General features: G+C 42.6%; 1 protein-coding gene across 1 annotated transcript in view; it reads left to right on the forward strand.

Annotated features, from left to right (window-relative positions):
• Positions 1–293: 293 nt before the first annotated feature.
• Positions 294–21,124, forward strand: part of FHDC1 (FH2 domain containing 1) — a 48,321-nt gene continuing 27,490 nt past the window's right edge. The window contains exons 1-2 of the mRNA XM_081925948.1: positions 294–445; positions 12,924–13,551. Of these exons, the coding sequence (XP_081782074.1) occupies positions 13,078–13,551 (474 nt within the window). The 5' untranslated portion in view covers positions 294–445; positions 12,924–13,077. The remainder of the gene's footprint in view (positions 446–12,923; positions 13,552–21,124) is intronic.

Below are 21,124 nucleotides of genomic sequence, written 5' to 3' on the forward strand. Positions count from 1 at the left end.
CATTGAGTTCAATGGGAGGTCCTCTCCATAGAAAACGCCCAGCTCGCATCCGGGGCACCACCGGCTTGCCTCTCAGCTTTGGCCATTCATTCCCACGAGAGCCTGGTCGAACCGAGAGGCTGGGAGGAGGAATCAGAGAACCTATATAGCCAGAGTGTCTCCAGCACCAGCAGGAGCAGCAACTGCGCCTTTCGGCTCGACTCGAAGAACAGGCGGGTGGCGTTACCTGAAACAGCCCCGCCTAACGCCGCGCCTGCGCGGTGCCGCCTCCCTCCTCCGGGCCGCAGTGAGAGCGAAGGGAGGAGGCAGAGCAGGCGAGGCGGCGGCGGCGGCGGCGGAGCAGCTCTCTCTTCGCAAGAGTTGGACAGGCAGCCAGAGCGAGTCCGGCGTCCGCGAAGGAGCCCCGGGTGGCCGAGGGCAGCGCGCACACAGCTGGGGGGGCCGGGTAAGTCGAGGCAGCAGAAGCAGCAGCAGCCGCTCCGTCTGGGAAGGCGACGCGTAGACGGGTCGCGGGGGGGGGGGCGGGGGCGGCAGTGTCTATTTCCAGGGACAGGTTCTCGAGCCCCGTGCGGCTAAGCGGGGGCTTCCCACGCCCGCCCCCACCCCTCCGCTTCATAGGGGTGTCTCGGTGCGCATCTTCCATGGGACCACGGAGCTGCTTTCCTCGAAATTGCGATCTGGTAGCTCTCCCGCCCCGCGCGACATCCTGGGCACTGCAATCTAGTAATCCGATCTGTAGGTGTCCGGGGAGGGGGAATTAAAATCCGGGCACGGGGCCTTGGACGAGGGACGACCCGGCTTTTTTTTTTGTGGTCCTCTAGAATAACAGAAGCCGTGAAACCTCCCCTCCCCACGGCCCATTTAAGACCGATTCCTCGCTGAGCCCCGGCAGAGGCTCCTGTAATTATGTTTCGACGGCGGCCGGCGGGCTCTCCGGGGATCCTCGGCGCTCCCCGGGTGAATCTCCTTCCCAGACTTCTCCTCGCTCGCTTGGGGTCTGCTGCGTCCTCCTCGAGGGCAGCAGCAATGTTTGCTGGCGTTCCGGGGAGGCTTTCCTCCCGCCGGCTTGCGCGACTCGGCTGGCGAGCGTGAAAGGGGAGGGGAGGCTGAGCAGCCCTCGCAAGGGCAGAGGGAGCGCAGCGGCGGCAGCAGCAGCAGCATCGGCTCTCCGGGCGCTGCAAGATCATTTTCTTTCTGCTGAAGTTGGAAGTCTGTAGCTGCTTCTCCCCCGCTCCAATTAGTGTGAGGTGGAAGCGAAATAGGGAGGGAAGGAAAAGACCTCTCTCCCCCCCGCCGCCCTCTCCACACTTTTAAAATACGCCGCGTATTGGTGACCCTTTGATTCCGGCCGCCTCTTATCTCCTCAGGGCTGACCTAAGGCTGCCAAACGCGATGCTCTTATTGCCCTTTTCCTGGGAACCATAAAGTTGGGCGCGGGGTGAGGCCGGGAGAGCGAGCGAGCGAGCGAGCGAGACGGCGCACGTGAGAGGACTTGGCCGGCTGGCCCAGTGGGAAGCCGCCGCTGGGTGTCCTTTCCCGGGGAGTCGCCCTCCGCTCTGTCTCCCCCCGCCCGGCCAGCCTCGCGCGCTTCCCTCGGGCTGTGAGGGGAGGAAAACGGCGGAGATCTGATTACAAAGCGCCGAGGCCACCTTGGAGCAGCCGCCGCCGCCGCCGCCGCCTCCGGCCAGGCGCTGCTGCCGCAAGGTGCCTGAGGAGCTGGTGTGGGGAGGGGGGGGCGACGAGGAGGACAGGCCCCCCGGGGAGCGCGCCGGGAAAACAATAGGGCTGCTTGGGCTGCGGAGAGAGCGAGCTTCCTTTCACACCCCGTCGAGGAAGGGGTGTGAGGAGAGGAGGACGCCGCCGCCGCCGCCGCCCCTGGGGAAAGGAACTCCTGAGCCGGCGTGAGGCGGAGGTCTTGGGACCGCGCACGGGGCAGCGGGGGGATTCGGGGCGTCCGCCGCCTGGGCTGCTCTGGCGGCGGCCGAGGTCTCTTCGCCGCCGCGGCTCCCGAGGGGGCGGCAATCTGGTCTATGCCGCCGCCTCGCCCCGTCTGCAGAGAAGAGGAGCTCTCCTCCAACTTGGTCTCTCGTGGCGGTGGGCTTGTTATTTTTAATTGGCCTGTTCTGTCTTTCTATCTCCCCCCTCCAGGATCCGCCCTGAAACAAAACAAGCAATTAAGAAATAATAATAATAATAATAAAGGTTGGGGAGGATGATGATGATGAGGGAAGGGGCGTTTTACACTTTTGTTGCTGTTCATCTGAAAGGTGGGGGGGGGGGAGCGAGGAGGGAAAAGAGTCTGTCTCGGTTTTTTGTGTTTTTGTTGTTTAAATCACACCACACTCCCTATAAAACACTGGCTAACAATGGAGTTTCCAATTTCAAGTGTTGCATCCAGGCAACGATTGTTAACCAAACCAGGACCGGGGCAAACGTAGGTGAACCTTTTTCTTAATGATCAACTAGTAGTCGCATTTTCATGCCCAGCCCCTCTTGGGTGGTCTTGGGGGGACAAGACAATTCTATTCTTCCGAGTTCATGCCCCCTCCACTTTTGCTTTTATTAGCACGGAGGAGGTGCCTTTTAGCTTGTGAAGTGCAGGTTGCAAGTAGGCAAAAGAGAAATTAAAATTGTTTTTCACATATTTAAGGGTGGGGTGTATTTTTTTCCTGTTGCAAAAACATGCTTTTTTACAACCTCCAGTAGCCTTAAATTGCATGTTGTGCTGCTAGCCAGAGGGACATTTGGGTTAATTGCTTGAGCTAGGACGATAATATTTCTTTTGGTCTGATTTATACAAAGTGTGTTGCTTTTAAGAGTACTCTTTTTTATTCCAGAAGGTATCTGAAGGTTAATTCAAGGTGCTGAAACCCCATCCTTTTAGTGGCTTACTGGTGGTAGCCCCAAAGAACACCAGTGCATCATTATATCTCAGTATCCTCTTTAAAGAGAATTGTACGTAGGCTTCTGGGGAGGATATTCTCTCCAACTTTGCAAATTCAATTTTGGAAAGCAACATTTAAGAAGAGGGTGCTCTGAGGTTACAGGTGCCTGCCAGTAGATGCCAGCAGCAAAATCGCCAATAACAATCCACACATCACTTTGCTTTCAGTAGTTGTGTTACCAGAAGTAATAGTCACCTGGTTAGTGCAATATTGTGGTTTTCAGTAATGACAAACTGAAAACTGCCAGCAATGGATTTGCTTCTGAGCAATGGGGTATTATGTGAATTGCTGGCAAGGAACAATTAGCATTAGCACTGCATGGAAGGATTCAGGGCCTTTCTATGGAAATAACACAGACTTTGTTCTCAGTTTAAATGTATAGGATTGAGCTATATCTTTTATTGTGCTAAGCAAAACAGGCTTGTGTTTGTTTCTTTTTGGGAATGAGTAGGATTTCAAGTGCCATTCATTGAGCTCCTGCTAATGCATAACAGTAGTTGCTGCAGTATCTGTGGTTAGTTGCTCTCTTTACCAATTTTGTATGAATGATGATATGTTACATTGGAGCACTGAGTTGATTGAAAGGCTGTGGTATATGTGAAACTTTAGGCATCACAGTTCTGATATGGAAGCAGGTATTTTGAAGTCTATTCTGCACTCATTGCTTCTGGCAAGATCTCTGCCTCCTATGCTCGCTTTATATTGAATACAGCTGAATATTGCTGTAGACCTTATGTTTTATTTTACAGATATTTTAATGGTAGCCCGTTTCTTTGGAAGAATAGAAACAAATGGTGAAAAGGCAAATGTAACTTATTTCTGGAGCAATCCCAATTTGTCTATGGATCCCTGGTGCTGATTACTATCAGACAGACCCAGATGAATGAACAATTTGTAATTTGTTGCCTAAACCTGGTGATGGTCTACTTGCTTTAGATGTAGACTGGAATTCTGTTCTCTCCCATTAGTCTTGTCTCTATGAAATAATAAAGTATAAATTGGTCTTACATATTCTAAGCAGCACCATTCCATTGCACAGTTGTCTTGTCCCTTTAGCACTTTTGGCATAATGTACTCAAAGGGATCTTGGCTGTGCACACAACATACATTTAAAGCAAATATTTTCCTTAAAAGAATGCAGGAAACTGTTGTGTGTGTGTCCCCAAAGCCACAGTTTCCAGGTTCCTCTGGGGAAAGTCGTGTGCTTTAAATGTATGGATAGCTCAGTTGGTTAGAGTATGGTGCTGATAATGCTAAGGTTGTAGGATTGATCCCCAGCTGCATATTCCTGCATTGCAGAGGGTTGGATTAGATGATCCTCAGGGTCCCCTCCAACTCTACAATTCTATGATTCTGTGATTCCACTCAGCCTTGCGTGTCACTTTTGCAGCAAGGTGTTCAAGTTCCCCTGGTGTGGTACCATCAGTACAGAGGTCCTTGGTCCCACTAAGGAAGAGGATGAGCAGAGAGGCTCTCCACACATAGCAGAGCTAGCACACCACAGTTTTGAAGCATGTGAAGTGATACACGTTACCAACTGAAAGGTGCCCCCTTCCTCTCCAGAGTTTAGAATTACCTAACTGTGCCATTGTGCATCAGCTTTTACAATGCAAAGCAGCTCTGAGTATCTTTTTTGTGCAGAACACAGGTGTGTATATGCTATGTATGATGGCGCTGTGAGAGCGAGCCTTGGGTATGCACATCCCCTTCCTGGCCGCCCAGCACTCACTCACACCCTTTAATGTAAAGCAGGGCCCTATGTGAGGCTCACTACCGCACCTCACCTGTGTAACCTGAACACCTGGGTTGTATGGGAACCAACCCTAAGACCGCTTAGAATTGAAACGCCAGTTCCTTTCAGACTGGTTGTTCAGGCTGTTATCCCACATGCAGCAAAGTGTGTGGCAATAGCCTCCAGTTTTACTCTTGTACTTGCTTATAGGGTAGGAGACACCTGCTGAAGCAAATTGAGCAATAGTTTTCCAGGCTGCTGTGTAGTTTGATAAGTCTCGTTTTCCTGAATCGCTGGGGACTGTATGGTGAATTTGCCTTAAGGCAGACCCGGGGTAAAACAAGAGCATCAAAATAAAACCATATAATTCCTTCTCCAATTGTTGGGTTTCCGTGCTGTGCCACAATGAAGTACACCCTTGCCTAAAGCAGATACAACTGACACAACAGTTTGCGTGCATGTTTGTGTGTGTGTGCATATATATATATATATACACACACCCTGCAATAAACAAAAATTGGATGTTTTATCTAAAGCGAACCTTCAGCAAAACTAAGAAATGTGCCTGTAACAAACCTGAATTGAACTGAAATATGATACTTCAAATATATTCTGGAAGCAAAATTATTGGGTTGTACTGTTTTAATATTAAGTTTTGTTCTCTGAAACATTTTACCAGGAGAAGCCTACCCAAATCTAAAATTAGCTACAGAATCTGGAATTGAAATACCAGTGTCAGATTTTCATCTGTGTCTGCTTAAATTCATTTTTATTATAAACTCTTGGTTTCCTTGAAAATTCTGGCATTAGGTGGATTTGACAACAGGACAGCTCAGTCGGTTAGAGCATGGTGCTGATGACACCAAGGTTGCAGGTTCGATCCCCATATGGGGCAACTGCATATTCCTGCTTTGCAGAAGGTTGGACTAGATGATCCTCAAGGTCCCTTCCAACTCTACAATCCTATTATTCCTATCCTATTTTTTTAAAAAAAATCTGGAGTGGGTCAGAGATGTAAATGTGTCAAAGCAGCTTACAGTAAAAATAAAACCTATATTGCTGTCAATCTTAAAATAGAATAGGTTATGTCTTCTAGTCTTCTCCTCTGAGGATGGTCACACAATCCCTGAGGAAAAAGAAAGTAACATGTGAAATAGTGTTAGGCGTGTGACCATGGAAAATCCATATGTATGGGAGCTACTACCATTTGCTGTGCTTCTTGTTTGAATGGTGTGTCTTTGGTGGGGGAGATGGTGAAGCCCATCTGTGGATATCTTGCATGTGTGAATTCACTACTACCTTAACTTACGATTTCCAAAAACCTTCTCTAGTTTTGCCAAGAAAAAAGGTTGCAATACTGCAGAAAGAACTTACTGCAAATTGTGCATGGTACCCAAATAACCGCTGAAAGCTCATGGTATGTAGATACCATATCTTCTTTCGCACCTTGCTGTTTCTCAGCTCTTGTGGGGGCAGAGGAGCTTCAGAGAGAATTTTTTCACAGTTGTATCATAAAGTTATGTACATAGAAGGCAGTTTTCAATTCAGTTTGTAAAAGTTGCATCGAAGTGATATGTAGAATAGAATTATTAAACAAAGCAGTGGCTTCTCTTGCCACTTCCCAACGTCTTTGCCTCTCTATGATGCTGCTCCGGAGGCGTGTTTTGTGTCTTCTCCTCTTGACTATAAAGGAATCTCCTTCCTCAACCTCTTGCATCTATTCATTCTGCACATCAGTGCAGTATTAGGAATGTATTAATCACTTCCTTTTAGATCATCCATCACGTGCTTCCTTTACTGATGGACAGAGCAGAGAATAATTTGTAGCATTCATGCTTATCTTGCACATGAGATGTAATTTGGGATTACTGGGCTTCTGTGAATGTTATGTATGTGTGATACATTTGTGTGTATGTATGTATGTGTGATACAAATGTGATACATTTAGAGAGGTTACTTATTAATCCACATATTGAAAGCTAGACGGTCTAGTGTGGAAGGTAACTTCAATTCAGTCCTCCCTGTTGCAACAAAATGTCCTAAGTTAGATGTCTTTTTCTTAACCACTCTACGATTTTCTCAATTAAGTAGCATGTTGTCAAGCACCCCTGCTCTGTTTTTGAATGCATCAGTTGTAGATCAAAGAAGCCAGTCTTGGAAGAATGGCAGTAATCTCATTTAAAAAGCAACATGATTCTTCAAAACATATTTTAGAGCTGATGGTTAGGTACCAGCACCCTTCAGCAAATGGGCACAAACCCATGCAAATTTGCAGTGACTGGGAATTGCATTAAAAAAAACCAACATTGTGTGACTTGCAAAGAAAAAATGAGTCACAGCCATGGAGAATAACCAGAATAAGGGAAAATATCCATTTCTGTCTTGAATAGCTTCTGAAGCCACTTGCCATGCCGGCAAATCCTTGATATATTTCATTATAATTATTGCATAATCTAAAGAATCAAACTCATTTTTTAAATATCCCAGCAATCCAAAATAAACCTCTGTTCTTATAGATGATCTTTGTCCAGGATGTATTTACCTTTAATCCAACATCTTCATTCTGTCTCCCCCACTCCCAGGAAGTTTTAGTAATCTTTCAGTATTCCTGTAACAAAGAACTACATTGTTGTGCTAATGCAGAATAGTAATTGTGCTCTTTCTGCTGCAAGCTTTTTCTTCTCCAAGACTTGCTTGTGATCTTATTATCCTATGTCTGTTATGCACAGTTGAGTAAAACCCCAGCTAATATGCCTTTTTTTTGCCCAGCATGGTTTTAATTTCACCGTATGCCTCAAGCCCACTTCTTGGTCCTTGTAATCCATATTTCATCATGTATTGAAGTTGAATTTTTAGATCTAACAAGTTACAGGATAAGGGTCCTTCTTCAAGTCTGCTAACTGGTTCCTGGTTACCATCAGTTTAGTAACTTGGCTCTGTGTACCTTTAGACACTGAAAAAAAGCCCACTTGTGCATCCTTGCACAACAACGCTGTTGTGTGTTGTTGTTTTAAAAAATATTATAAAAATATTTATATATCTCTATTCATAAATATCAGACTAGGTTAGAACAATAGTGCAAAAAACCCACACAATAAAAACCATATTAAAAAAGCTAAAATTGGGAGTCCGCTAACTACTGTGGAAAGATATCTTACGTTTTCAATATTTTATCCTAGTAGCTCATACTTGTGGAAGGAAGCACCATGTGCCAGTATAGTAAAATGTTTTTCCCCAAACTATCAAGGGGAAGAAACTGCTTTGATAAACTTACATTTTTTCCCCTAATAAAAAAATGTATGTGTGTAGTGTAGTGTAGTGTAGTGCAGTGCAGTGTAGTATAGTATAGTGTAGTAAACTCTGCCACTGAGATGCAACCTAGCATATAGCAGACTTGATTTACAGATGGTGTTTTCATCTTTAAGTTAACGTAAATTGCTTTGCCCTTGCTTTAATGATAAAATTGGACACTAATAAAGAGAAGTATCACCATTCAATAGAATCATAGAAATGTAGAGTTGGAATGGACCACGAGGGTCATCTAGTCGAACCCCTTGCAATGCAGAAAATTTTTTTGCCCAACATGGGGCTTGAATCCACAACTCTCAGATTAAGTGTCTGCTTCTCTACTGACTGAGCTATTCCAATAGCTTTCTTCAAAGGAAAGGAGAAAGCATGCAAGAAAAACTCTGTAGTGGTATTGTCAATCACTTAGAGACAATAATAGCAAGCATTTGCTATATGCTATATGCAGGGGGAAATGATCTAAAGTATGGCTTGCATGTTTCTAAACATCTAGTAGACATGTACCTGGATGCCCTGGGGGCCACAACTGCATAGTTATGTGTCACACCATAATACTTACTATGGCACCAAAAACCTGCTGCATCAAGCATGAATGGGCCCTTATTCAGTTCACTTAGTCTCACAACAGCCATATAGATAATTACTACTCCCATTTTATGGAACTCAAAAACTGAGGCTAGGAGTGAGGTTCTTAGGTGACTTGTCCCAAGGTTATTCAACAAGTCTCATGCTCATCTAAGATTTAAACCTGCTCTGTGTAGTTCCAAGTCCAGTGCTATTGACTGCAGTGTTAGTTTTCCTTGCCTGTTTTTTTTTTAAGCTGTACCTTTCACAAATCTTTAAAACATGGTTCATTGGATGTATCTGAAACCTATCTGGCCACTGGTGACACAAGAAAGGGCATTCTCTGTAGCAGTGGAATTCCTTCTCTGTGGAACCTAGTTTGTCCTTCTCAGTGACAACTTCCCAGTATCCACTGAAGACACAACTGGTCACCTGGGCTTGTGGGTAATGATAGAGATATTGAGCCTCAAAGTTAGTCTTTTTTAATTGCTGTGTTATGGAAATTGTTTTGGCTGATGGATATAGTTTAATACTCTTATTTTTAGAACTGGTTGTTTTATGTGTGTTTTGTCTATAAACCACCCTGGGATCCCATGGGAGGAAAGGCAGTTTAGAAATTAAGAATATGTGCCCTTTTTCTTCTATAACTGTGTCTGATATCCCATCTGCATGTTACTAAAATGAAAATATTTAGCAACTTTTGTATGTTTCTCCACACATGTTTAGGGAATGCAAGTAGGGTAATTGGTTGCTAAAATTTCTGTTCTTAGCAACTGCATCAATCCTGGTTTGGCTTCCTTTCTACCAGTTCTGCTACATTTGTTTTCTTGTGGGTTTTCCATTCACCTTTTTCTGTTCACTGTTTTCAAATGTTGTAGTGTTCCTGTAATGCAGTTGTGCTGTTTACCACATCCCTGGTTAAGCCCTCTTCCTTATCTGATTCTTTTGCTTCATCATTTGAATTAGATAGGGTTTCACTGAAGCATTGGTAAAGACTGAAAATAAAGTTGTTGTTTTAAAAAAAGAGAATGAATTTACACTTTAGGATGATTCAGATTTCAAAACCATAAAAGACTAACTTTAAAAATATGTATTTGCTTCCAATGCCACCTTTACTTGCTGGATGACAGCAGTACAATTATATGGTTGTTGTCCCGGCTTTTAAAGTTCCCATTAAACTGGTATGAGGCAATCTGGACATACAGGTTTGCCTATGTAAATTCTTAGCTTTGCACATATGTTGAGTTTAAGGTACACATCTTCCTCTCCGCATGTGATCATTTATTTTACTGACTTTGCAGTAGCAGTCTAAGCATTGAAATGTGTCCATGGAATTATTATTTTTTAAACCCAATGCTGCTGAATTTCATTATGTAGTTTTGTCAACAGGTGTTGGACTGTTGGGCTGCTCTCAAAATATATCAGGATTGCTTGGGTTTATACAATATCCAGACTTTGGCCTTCAACAATTATATTAATTTTACAAAATTGTTAATACTCTTAGTGTGTGGGGTTTTAAGATTAAGACCATGGCTTCTGCAATAAACTGCCTCTTACATTTAGAGTGAAATATATATTAGGAATTTCTAACTAGTTTATCATTTTAAATGCTCTTGTGCCCATCAGTAAAGGGTTAGGTTGTCAAGCATGACAGAAGCAGCCTTCTCAGTGGAGGCACCACAGTTAGAGAACTCTCTTCTGAATAATTGAAGTATACTGAACCCCACTATAGTGCAGGCTCTCTTTTCAATGCTCCCTTTCCCCAAGGTACAAATCGGGTGGCTAACCGGTGGCCGTCCAGATGTTGTGATACTCCAACTTCCACCAGCACTCAGCTAGCATGCCCAGTGGTAGGGAATGATGGGAGTTGTAGTCCACCAACATCTATAGCACCACAAATTAACCACCTTAGTGTACATGGTTTATGTGATTCAGGGAAGCTTTCACATAGATAGCAATGTGTACCATTCTGATGTGTCTTAAACAGTACATCTTGTGTACATTGCATTGTGACAGCATGGCTCTGAAAAGTGCCATATAAATACTTCGAATGAATTAAAAATTAGTCCATTGTACAGAATCTCTATATTACATTTGGACAGTTTATTAGCATTTCCTTTTATTGCCATGGTGATAGAGGGGTAAGATCATTTTCTTTGTATACTTTGTTACATTTCAATTAAATAGCTAGTTTTAATCTTTATAATGGTAACTGGCTACACAATTAGGTGTTTTTTAATCTGTTTTATAATAGAGAACCATTTTCTAAGGCAAGAAAAATGGCATTTGGTTAAATATACGTTTCAGGTCCTGCTATGTATGTGGGCCGTGGTTCGGAAAGTCAGTGTGTGGCTATGGCTGTGTACAGATTCTCCTTTAAAATCTGAATTTTAAAAATGAGGATTATAGTTGGTAAACACCTGACTCCAGAAAGTAGACAGTTCACAAGATTTCTTATTAATTTCTCAGAGTTTGAAAACTGTGGCTTCCTATATGTACATATCTTTCATAGGAAGCCTTGACTTCTACACTCAGTTCAGGATAATTCTAAACTTGCTGCTCCATACAAATGTTACTCTGTACAGGGTGAAATGACTAAATTGCTAAACAATTCCAATGCAATTAAATAAATGTTTGGCGCATTGTTCTATTATTATTAGTCATCAAGTTCCCATGGCAAGCTTTGTGGAGAGTCTTGCATGCTTAAGGATAACAATGTTAGATAGTACTATGCAATATGTAAAGCGTGCCTTCCTACTGTAGCTTGGCATCCATACTTGTGATATTAATGATATGAAAGAAATGTAAATGATAAGCAGTGATGATAAAATGATGAGTCCAAGGTCTACAATTAACTTTTGGTTTTTAATGCAGTTATAACAAGGTTTTAAGTGTTGGTATGATGAGTTTGAGAAGACTACCTCAATATTTTTTTCATTAAGCTAGTGTAGATCTAGTTATCATAAAAGTAGCTATTAAGCATTTGGATTACAAGGAAGCTGCATTTCAAGTGGAAATACAAAATAAAAGTGTTAGACAATATTGAATTTTCACTCATTAGGTGAATGGAGATTTGTCTTAACTTTTGAAGTACAGGCTATAGCAATACAGTAATAATAAGAAGATGAAGAGGAAGAAGAAATTATTTCTACCCTGCCCATATGGCTGGGTTCCCCCAGCCACTCTGGGTGGCTTTCAACAGAACATTAAAAACAGAATAAAACAAAAAACTTCCCTAAACAGGATTGCCTTTGGATGTCTTCTAAAAGTCAGATAGTTGTTTATTCCCTTGACATCTGATGGGAGGGCATTCCACAGGTCAGGTGCCACTACCGAGAAGGCCCTCTGCCTGGTTCCCTGTAACTTAGCTTCTCGCAGTGAGGGAACCACCAGAAAGCCCTCGAAGCTGGATCTCAGTGTCTGGGCTGAGCGATGGGGGTTGAGATACTCCTTCAGGTATACTGGGCCAAGGCCAAGGCTAAAATAAATTTTATATTTACTCAATTAATGGAATGAATAATACTTGTCCTTTTGCAAAGCTGTATATGTAATTAACATCCCATATTAGCTCAGTGGTAGAGCATCTGCCTTGAATGCAGGAGGTCCCTGGTGCAATCTCTGACATCTCCAGGTAGGGCTGGAAGAGCATCCCTGCCTGAAACTCAGGAGAGCAGTTGCCAGTCAGTGTAGACCAGGCACCCTCAATCTCGGCCCTCCGACTGCTTTGGGACTACAATTCCCATCATCCCTGACCACTGGTCCTGTTAGCTAGGGATGGTGGGAGTTGTAGTCCCAAAACATCTGGAGGGCCGAGCTTGGGCTCAATACTGAGCCAATGGTCTAATTCAGTGTAAGGTAGTTTCCTATGCTTCTGAAAAATAAGTAACAATGTCCTAACACTGGTTGCATAATAAACTTCTTTGAGTATCCCTGTGGATTGTCATGGCTGTCTCCTTCATAAAGGTGCTGCCTCCATTGGTAGGGTCTTGATTTCATTGCTCACTTTTACAGCCAAAGAGGCAAGGTCCTTTGGTGTTTCAACAGCACATTGACCCATTAGGAATGGAACTACTTCAGTAAAATGATAGACATCCCTCATGTGCATGACCTCCTCCTTTGGATCATAGTCTGTACACTCAAAGACTAGGCTAACAAGCCTTGGGCATGAAGGTTTAAAGCAATGGTCCTTGCCTCTGTTGTTTACAAACATGGCACTGGGGTGTTTCCTCGAGCCCAAGAGCCATAGGGTGGGGCTGCTAATTGGTGTGTCTGGATTGGTCATCCTATTTGCACACAGCCTACAAATTGATGCTTCAACCATGCTACTCAGCATATCCAGTCTAATTTTGTTTCTCTCTGCTATTATTTTGTTGCAGGTTTCTGAGAAATGACTGATTTCCTGCATTCCCCGTCGCTGATGGTAAATTAACAGTTCTGGTGTGCAGATAATAAGTTACCGCTGTGTGTTTGGTGCTCCATGCACATCTGAGGAAGTAAGTCTCTCTCTCTCATAGAGAGAGAGGCTGTAAAATGCACGTTATGAATTGTGTCTCTTTGGTCAATGACAAAGAAAATGGAGCTATTTCAGTTGAAACTGGATTAATGATTGGAGATACGACCGAACCAGAAGAACAACTGCCTCCAGCACCACCGCCGCCACCACCTCTACCATGTCCACCCGCAGAAGCTGGATTTTCTTCACTAGAAGTGGTGCCACCTCCTCCACCCCCTCCACCTCTAGCACTGAGCAGACCTCCACTGCCACAGCTGGTAAACGGGCATGGCCACCAGAGCAAGAAAAAGAGACTACGTAGCTTCTTCTGGAAAACTATACCTGAAGAACAAGTCCGTGGCAAAAACAATATCTGGACTATTGGTGCTAAGCAGAATTATCAGATTGACACAAAGACAATGGAGGAGTTCTTTGGCCAGCAAGAAGAGACGCCACCCCGAGGTTCCAAAACCAAAACTTTAAGGAGGTCCTTTAAAGATACTAAACAAGAGGTAAGTGTGAGCATACTTCCTCTTCGTTAAAGAAAATCTTATGTGTTGGAAGTTGCTATGGAACTTCTTGCCTTGCCCACTGTTCTTGTGCTGTAGCCTTATTCCTATCAGGAAAAATGTTTGTTTATTAAATCTGCATACTACTCTTCATCTGTAGCTAGAGCCTAAATTTGTGCATCGCTCAGAATTGATGGTTGAAGGTGTCTGTAAATCAAGATGTTTCATGCAATGATATGGGGTTAATGTATTTGTAATTTGACATTGCCTGAAGTATTTAAGGATTGTTTGGACTTTGTATATTACTGTGTGGTTCAGATACATCTGCTTTTATGAAAAGGGCAAGCCCCTAGCTCTCATGAAAAACTTGGACAGTGTCTCAAAACTTGTGCTGTTCAGAATTCCCACTAGTTTTTTATTTGTTAGAGCTTGAGTGGACTCTATGCTTTAATAACCAACCCAATATTTGTTACCAGAACACACTCTTTTTACCGGGTAGAGGCTTGCCTGAAATGCAGCTTCTGCTCCTCAAAGTCCCAAAAGTTCATAGCTGGAGTGCGCTGAGGCTCTTGGTTCCTTGGCGCCTCCACCATTCGAGCTCCAAGCTTCCAGCATCGGAAGGGAGAGGTGAACTGTTTTGCTGTGCCTCTGTGCAAACAGGTGCTCAGAGCTGGAAGGGAGAGGCAGAAGCTGGTTCTGCCTCTATGCCTGACTAGTGTTTAGGAGCCCTCATGCCTCCACCTCTTCATCCCAGCTGCCAGAGCTGAAGGTGGGAGGTAGAGGCATGTAATGGATCTATGACAGCACCCAGTAAATCAAGAGTGGTCCTACCATTGGGCATAGTGAAGTGAAACCTCAGGCGGCACATGTTCAAGTGGTGGTATTGCAGGAAGTTCCCCTGGCTGTTTCTCCAAAGTCTCCCCCCTAGCCATTCCTGTCTGTTGGTGGGTGGAGACTCTTTTTTTTTTTTTTTGCTACTTGGTCTGTCCTGCCCTCTCCCCTGCCAAAAAAACTACCCCATCCTGCTGTCTCAGGTACAGTGGAGGATATAATCTTGTCACTAGTGATGAAGTAAGATTCCAGCACCAGTCTATAGTTAGTTTCTCTATTGGGAAGGGGTGCTTTACCCATCTTGATTCATTTAATTTTTAAAATTTGAGGCAGTGTAAAATAGATAAACTAAAGCAGGTTGTTTTATTGCATTATTTTGCGTGTAGCATTCACATTGTTTGACACAGAATACATGAGAGTGGTGGTATTTTTCTTAATACATGGCTCTGTAGTCTGCAACTCACCTCTTTTTTTCTGACTTTGAGGCACTGGAGATGACCCTAGTTCATGAAGCAAGGAACCTTCCTGAGTCAGTATGGGTACACATGTTTCTGGTGTTCTTAAGGTCTTTGTCTTGGCTACTTGTTAGATCTGTTTGCACATCATTCATTTCTTCATTCAGGAAAATTGAGGTCTTGCTTAGTGAATGCACACCAAGGAAGTCAGATTATCCTCCACTGGGGTCAGGGCCTTCTCAGTGATGGCTCCAACCTGGTGGAATGCTCTGTCCCATGAGACCAGGACCCTGCAGGATTTAACTTCCTTCTTCAGGGCCTGTAAAACAAAGCTATTCCACCTGGCTTTCAATTTGAACTTAGCCTGATCTTTCATTCCCCTTCCTTCCCTCCCCCTCCCCTTTTTATGAAGATTACCCACTCTGGGATCTCACAGCTAATTCTCCCCTGGTCTCCTCGCTGGCCTAAATAGGACTAATTTAGCCATCTAGCCCTGGTGATCATCTAATGTTAATTGGATGGTTTCCCCCGCTAAATTGATTTTTGAATTCTGAATTTATTGTTATTCACGTTTTATATTGTATTTTATGCTGTTTTTTGTTGCATCAATTAAGTGTTTTGAATTTGTTGTTAGCTGCCCTGAGCCTGGTTTTCTGAACCGGGAAGGGCGGGGTATAAATAATTTATTATTATTATTATATGATCTGTACTAATGAGCTGGTGAATATTAAAGGGATAAGGAAGTTGGGCCAGTAACTATGGACAGTAGAAAGAAGTAAAAGCAGTCTAAAACTTGGAAGTTGGGTACTGCATGCATGAAGGGCTTCCTTCAGCAAAGAAATATTTGTGTCAGAAGTGGCATTCTTTTCAGGAAATGCTGTATGAAAATGGTGCATGTTGCCATTACCCTCATAAAGTTAGTTGTTTGGATTGTAGCCAGAAGAGCTGGTAGGCAGCACATTTGCTGCCATGCATCCTAAACTGTGTTAGGGTTCCAATCCTAAGCCCACACATTAGTGAGTCAGCTCCTTTGAGCTCTGTGGACTTGCAATCCTAAGCATGTTTACTGAAAATCATCACATGATAGGAACATGTTAGCTCTTCTTGAAAAATTAAAACCCATTTAACTTTTATCTCGTGGCAAATGCCTCTAAAATAACATGGGAGATTGTTACAAATGTATAAGGAAGACTAAATCCATAAAACAACACTGCGTTTTTGTGGAAATATCCTTGTGTAAATATTTTATCAAATTATGTGTTTCCGAAAAAAATAATGTATATCATAAGCAGTTCCACTGCTTATTTATCATTCATGAGTGTGTGTTCTATAAAGTGATCGTTCTTTTTTTATAATACGCTAATAAGTTTGGGCTGTGCCTTTTGAAGATTTTGCCTCTTAGCTTTACCGTTGTGTTGAAAATGCAATCTAGACAGACTTTTGGAAAGCTGCTAATGTTAGGTTTTGCTAGGTTGGGTGTCTGTGTGGGGACGTCATCATGTGGTTTGGGAAAAATGTCTAAGATAGTGTGCAAGCACAATTAGAAGAAAATAATGATGCAGTCTCTGGTAGAAATTCGCAGAAAAGACAAGTTCATGCATACAGAACTAAACAAGAACCACCTGATAATTCTAGGAGCACATTTAGAAAAATCTACTTGGAAGCATCTTTCTGTCTGACTACAGATTGTTACAAGTTGGTAAAGGAGTTTGTATACTATGACTAAACACATACACATATTTGGTAAGATTGAAAGGGAGGGTAGCGAAGTGGGTGTATATACTTAAGTGTGTTAATCATAGCTGTGTGTACATTTGAAAAGTTACTTCAAGTTCTTGTCCACTTCCTGCAGAGAGGTTCCCACCTGTAGTTTTTTTGTTGTTGATTTTAATAGCTGACTTCAAACCACTTTATTCCAGAGTGGTTCTATAAATGTTTAATGGTGTTGTCACACAGAAAATAGTTTGAGGTCTCAACAAGTTATTTCATTGCCATGGAAAAGCAATATATACATAAAAGGTAAACGTAAATGACCCCTGGATGGTTAGGTCCAGTCAAAGGCAACTATGTGGTGTGGAGCTCATCTCGCTTTCAGGCCAAGAGAGCCAGCATTTGTCCACAGACAGCTTTCCGGGTCATGTGGCCAGCATGACTTAACAACTTCTGGTGCAACGGAACACCATGATGGAAGCCAGAAGGTAAATGGCATTTACCTTCCCGCCACAGCAGTACCTATTTATATGCTTGCAATGGTGTGGTTTCGAACTGCTAACTTGACAGAAGCTGGGACAGAGCAACAGAAGCTCACGTAGTCATGCGGATGTGAACTGCTGACCTTCCAATCAGCAAGCCCAAGACTCGGTGGTTTAGACCAGAAAACATACTGCACGTAAGCAAAATGTGATGATCTGAAGGAATTTAAATATTTTGCATGAAACTGTTGGGTTAGATTAAACCCCTGCCAAATAAAAATCAGCAGTGAAGACCAGGTTGTTCTATAGCAAAGGATGCAAAGTTGACCCATGGCACAGTGTAGCTTGCCTATCACTGTGTATCTTTAATATTTAACCAAAATATGGATTTGTATGAGTGCAGACAGATGTACCATTAATACTAGGGCTCTGGACTAATCACGAATCAGGCCAAACTGGATTGATCCAGGATTTGCCCCAGAGCAGGCTGAATGCCCTGGGTTGAGGCCACCTGGAGTGATCTGGGGCTGTCACAACAGGAGGGGCAGCTGGGCAATTGGGCATGCTTCTACCCAGCCCCCAACTACATGTTCAAACAAAGTTTAAAACCCCGATTAAACATGCGGTTTGGAGGGGGATCACATATTTAATTAGGATGCATCGTAGGCATACCAACTTCCAGACACTGGTATACAATTATGATGGTAAACTAAAAGTCATTCCATGCTGTCTTCAGCATGTGGCGCAGGCATGTGTATGCCTGGTTCAGTGTGACTGGAAAGCAGCAGAAATTGATCGGAAGCTTTTGATTCCCACTATTATGATCCTGAGAACAGGCCCCTAGAGAGCAATTGAACAGCTGAACCAGAAATGACTGAATGCTTTACAGCAGGCATAGGCAAACTCCGGCCCTATGCCTGCTTTCCAGTGTTGCCGTGATGAAAAAACATGGATCTGAGACATATCTCCATATGATCCCTCATAATTTTTACAAGAGATTCTGCCTATTAAAAAGTAGGCCTCCCAGTATATGAGTTCTGTGATTTGGTGATGGTTTTCTTGTCAGCCTATGTGAAAATCATGAAGATCCATGTGGATATGTGCCTTGGATTGATGTCTTTGTGGCAAGCACTGGATCTGATTTTATTTTTATTTTTTTTGCTCTGCAGTCTACAAGCATTAACTTTATTTTGCTGGTGTTTTGGGGAAATCACACAAATTCAAGACAATCCAATTTAATTCCGCTGATTTTTATCCAGATCTTATGGAAATTGAAGAATGTGTGCACACACAACCACATATTGTGTATTTCTGTTTTGGACAAGTGACAGGGAGGGGGAGGTGGAAGAATGAACCATAGGGACTAAGGTACTATGACACCTTTCCAGAATTCCAGATGTGATCATGGGGCCCAAAAGAATGGTGACCCCGGTGAGAAAGGAATATACAAGTCTTTGTTGATGCCCCAATATTATTTCTTTATCTGTCTTGTGATTTTTATCTATGGCTCTAGAGCAGGGGTTATCAACCTGGTCCCTACCATCCACTAGTGGGCATTTCAGGATTCTAGGTGGGCGGTCGGGGGCTCTATGGCACAAGCTGAATCCTCCTTCCATTGAGCGCTGGTGGGCTGTAAGGGAATTTTACCATCAAGAAAGATGCATTAGTGGACAGTAGGTATAAAAAGGTTGACTACCCCTGCTCTAGAGGGTTTTTGTTTGATTTCAGACTTGTTCATAAAGATGAATCCAAAATAGGCATGCAAGGGTCGAAGTGCTGTGAAATCTACTTTTTCAAAGTTGTGGAAAAAGCAGTTTTAAAGTGAATTGCCAAATGACAATTAATGGACTATCATCTTGTGCCAGGTGAAAGAAATGGGAGATTTTTACTCAACTAGAGTATAATAGTAAATTTTTCCCATGCAGATGAGGAAAACTGAGTGCTCTTCAAATATAAGTAGAATATAGGTGTATACATTCATCTACACCCTGTGTATGTGTATATGTATGTATACACACACTCTGTCCTAATGAATGGAGTGTAGTGTAGTGCTGAATGTGGATATTACTTTACATTGCTAGTGAGGAAGAAGGATATTAGTCAAAAGGGTTGGGGAAGGGGAGATGACTGGAAGAGAAGACATCTTGGAATTTCATTGCAAAATGCAGTGGTACCTCGAGTTACAAATGCCTCAGGTTACAAATGCTTCAGGTTACAAACTCCACTAACCTTGAAGAGTTACCTCGAGTTGAGAACTTTGGCCCCGGATGAGAACGGAAATCGTGTGCTGGCGGCGCAGCAGCAGCAAGAGGCCCCATTAGCGAAAGCTCTCCTCTAGTTAAGAACAGTTTCAGGTTAAGAACGGACCTCCAGAACGAATTAAGTTCATAACTAGAGGTACCAGTGTTTTTCTCTTGTGCAGATGACGAACTTAAGACATTTTAAAAGATTAATGTCTATTGGGGTAAAATATAATTCCATATTTTTCTAAAAGAATACATAACTTTTATGCCGAATTGAAAAATCTATGTAGACTAAAGATGTTTGGGCTTGAAATAGCAGAATCTGGTCTTTTGTCCATAGATCTTTCCTTCAAAAGCCACTTTTTTCTACATTCAAATAACTCAGTTGTTTGACTGCCCTGTCTCTCCTTCCATTCATAAAATATGGGATAAAAGTGGGATTCACTTAATGACTCTTGAAGAATATCAGGAGATATGATGCTTAATAAATCTATAAGCAGCTAGTTATCCAAAAAGAATGGAAATGGAACACCTCAGATAAAAGATGATGAAGAAAGAGCCTTTGAGCTCTGTTTCAAGACTGAGAAACATGATGAAAATTGTAGCTTGAGCTTTCAGTCCAATGCATGTGTCTTGCAAGTTTGGCTTCAAAGGCAGAGAAAGAACTAGTGTATTCACTTTCAGGTTGAATCAAGTTACAATCTGTTTAACATCTTTAATAGAAATGAGCTATCAACATTGCACTGAGTGCAATTTTAGTTTTTATCAAGTGTTTAATCTTGGTCATCTGCATGACTAAACTTTATATATGACTTCAGGTCAGGAGGCATGAGGTTGCAAAGATGCTCAAGTCTCAGGACTGTAGAGTAATGAAAATGTGGAAATATGCTGGCATACATTTTAAGTAAGAGCAGAGCCAAGCCCCAGAATGAGGTGATGGTTGTCAGGAATGCCAAACAGGATTTAGGAGTGATAAAAATGTGGCATTTACATGTAAAAGCACAGATGATAATTGCCATGTGCTGAGCAACACTTTAACAGGTTTTAACTTTTGTCCTTGCTTGTCTTCCTGAATTTTTGAGCACTTCCAAAGGGTGGGTGCTTATTAGTTCCTGAGGCTTCCTGCTAAATACAGTACTTGCTTGAAACATCTGAGGGCAAGTGTTCAAGAAAGCATGTTGCATGAATCAGTAAGCAAAAGGGAGAAATTTGTTGGTAGAGTGTGGAAAAAGTAATGCTAGCTGAACAGAGAGCTCTTTTCACCTTGCCTGTTGCATCCTCTTCAATATCTGACTGCACAGCTCACTGAGAGGGTCTGATAGGTAGGTGTTTGCAAAAGAGAGAATATGCCTCAAGTTAGTACCCACCCAAGGAGATGGTGTACTTTTATCTATTTCATGTGGTAACTTCAAAATTGATAGTATGATATGACCCCCCTGGGGGCTTATGTTTGCCTCTCCCTTTAACATAGTGATCTGGTATCTTTTAACACATCTTATAAAAATTATAAAGGATTCCCTTGCATCTAAATATGGGTTTACCAGTTAGCCAATGAAATTGCTGTTCTAGGGGTCAATGAAAGTACATTCAGGAAAACATTTGAGAACAGATTAGATAGTAGATACAGCTTCTGTAATGACAGTTCAGGCTGTACTATATGCGTACGTTTTCACTTAACCATGTACTCCTTGCTTTGGCAAATATTCAGAAGGGGTTGTTCTTTATATAAGACTGGACTTGAAACATCTAATTTAAAAAATAAAACTTAGTATTCATGTTTTAGTTATAAACAGCATATTGTAACAAGTGGGGACTTTTGTAATGTTTGTACATTCTCAGATAAACACCAACAGTA

This window comes from Podarcis melisellensis (genome assembly GCF_964234715.1).
Source record: "Podarcis melisellensis genome assembly, chromosome: 9".
NCBI classification, from domain to species: domain Eukaryota; kingdom Metazoa; phylum Chordata; class Lepidosauria; order Squamata; family Lacertidae; genus Podarcis; species Podarcis melisellensis.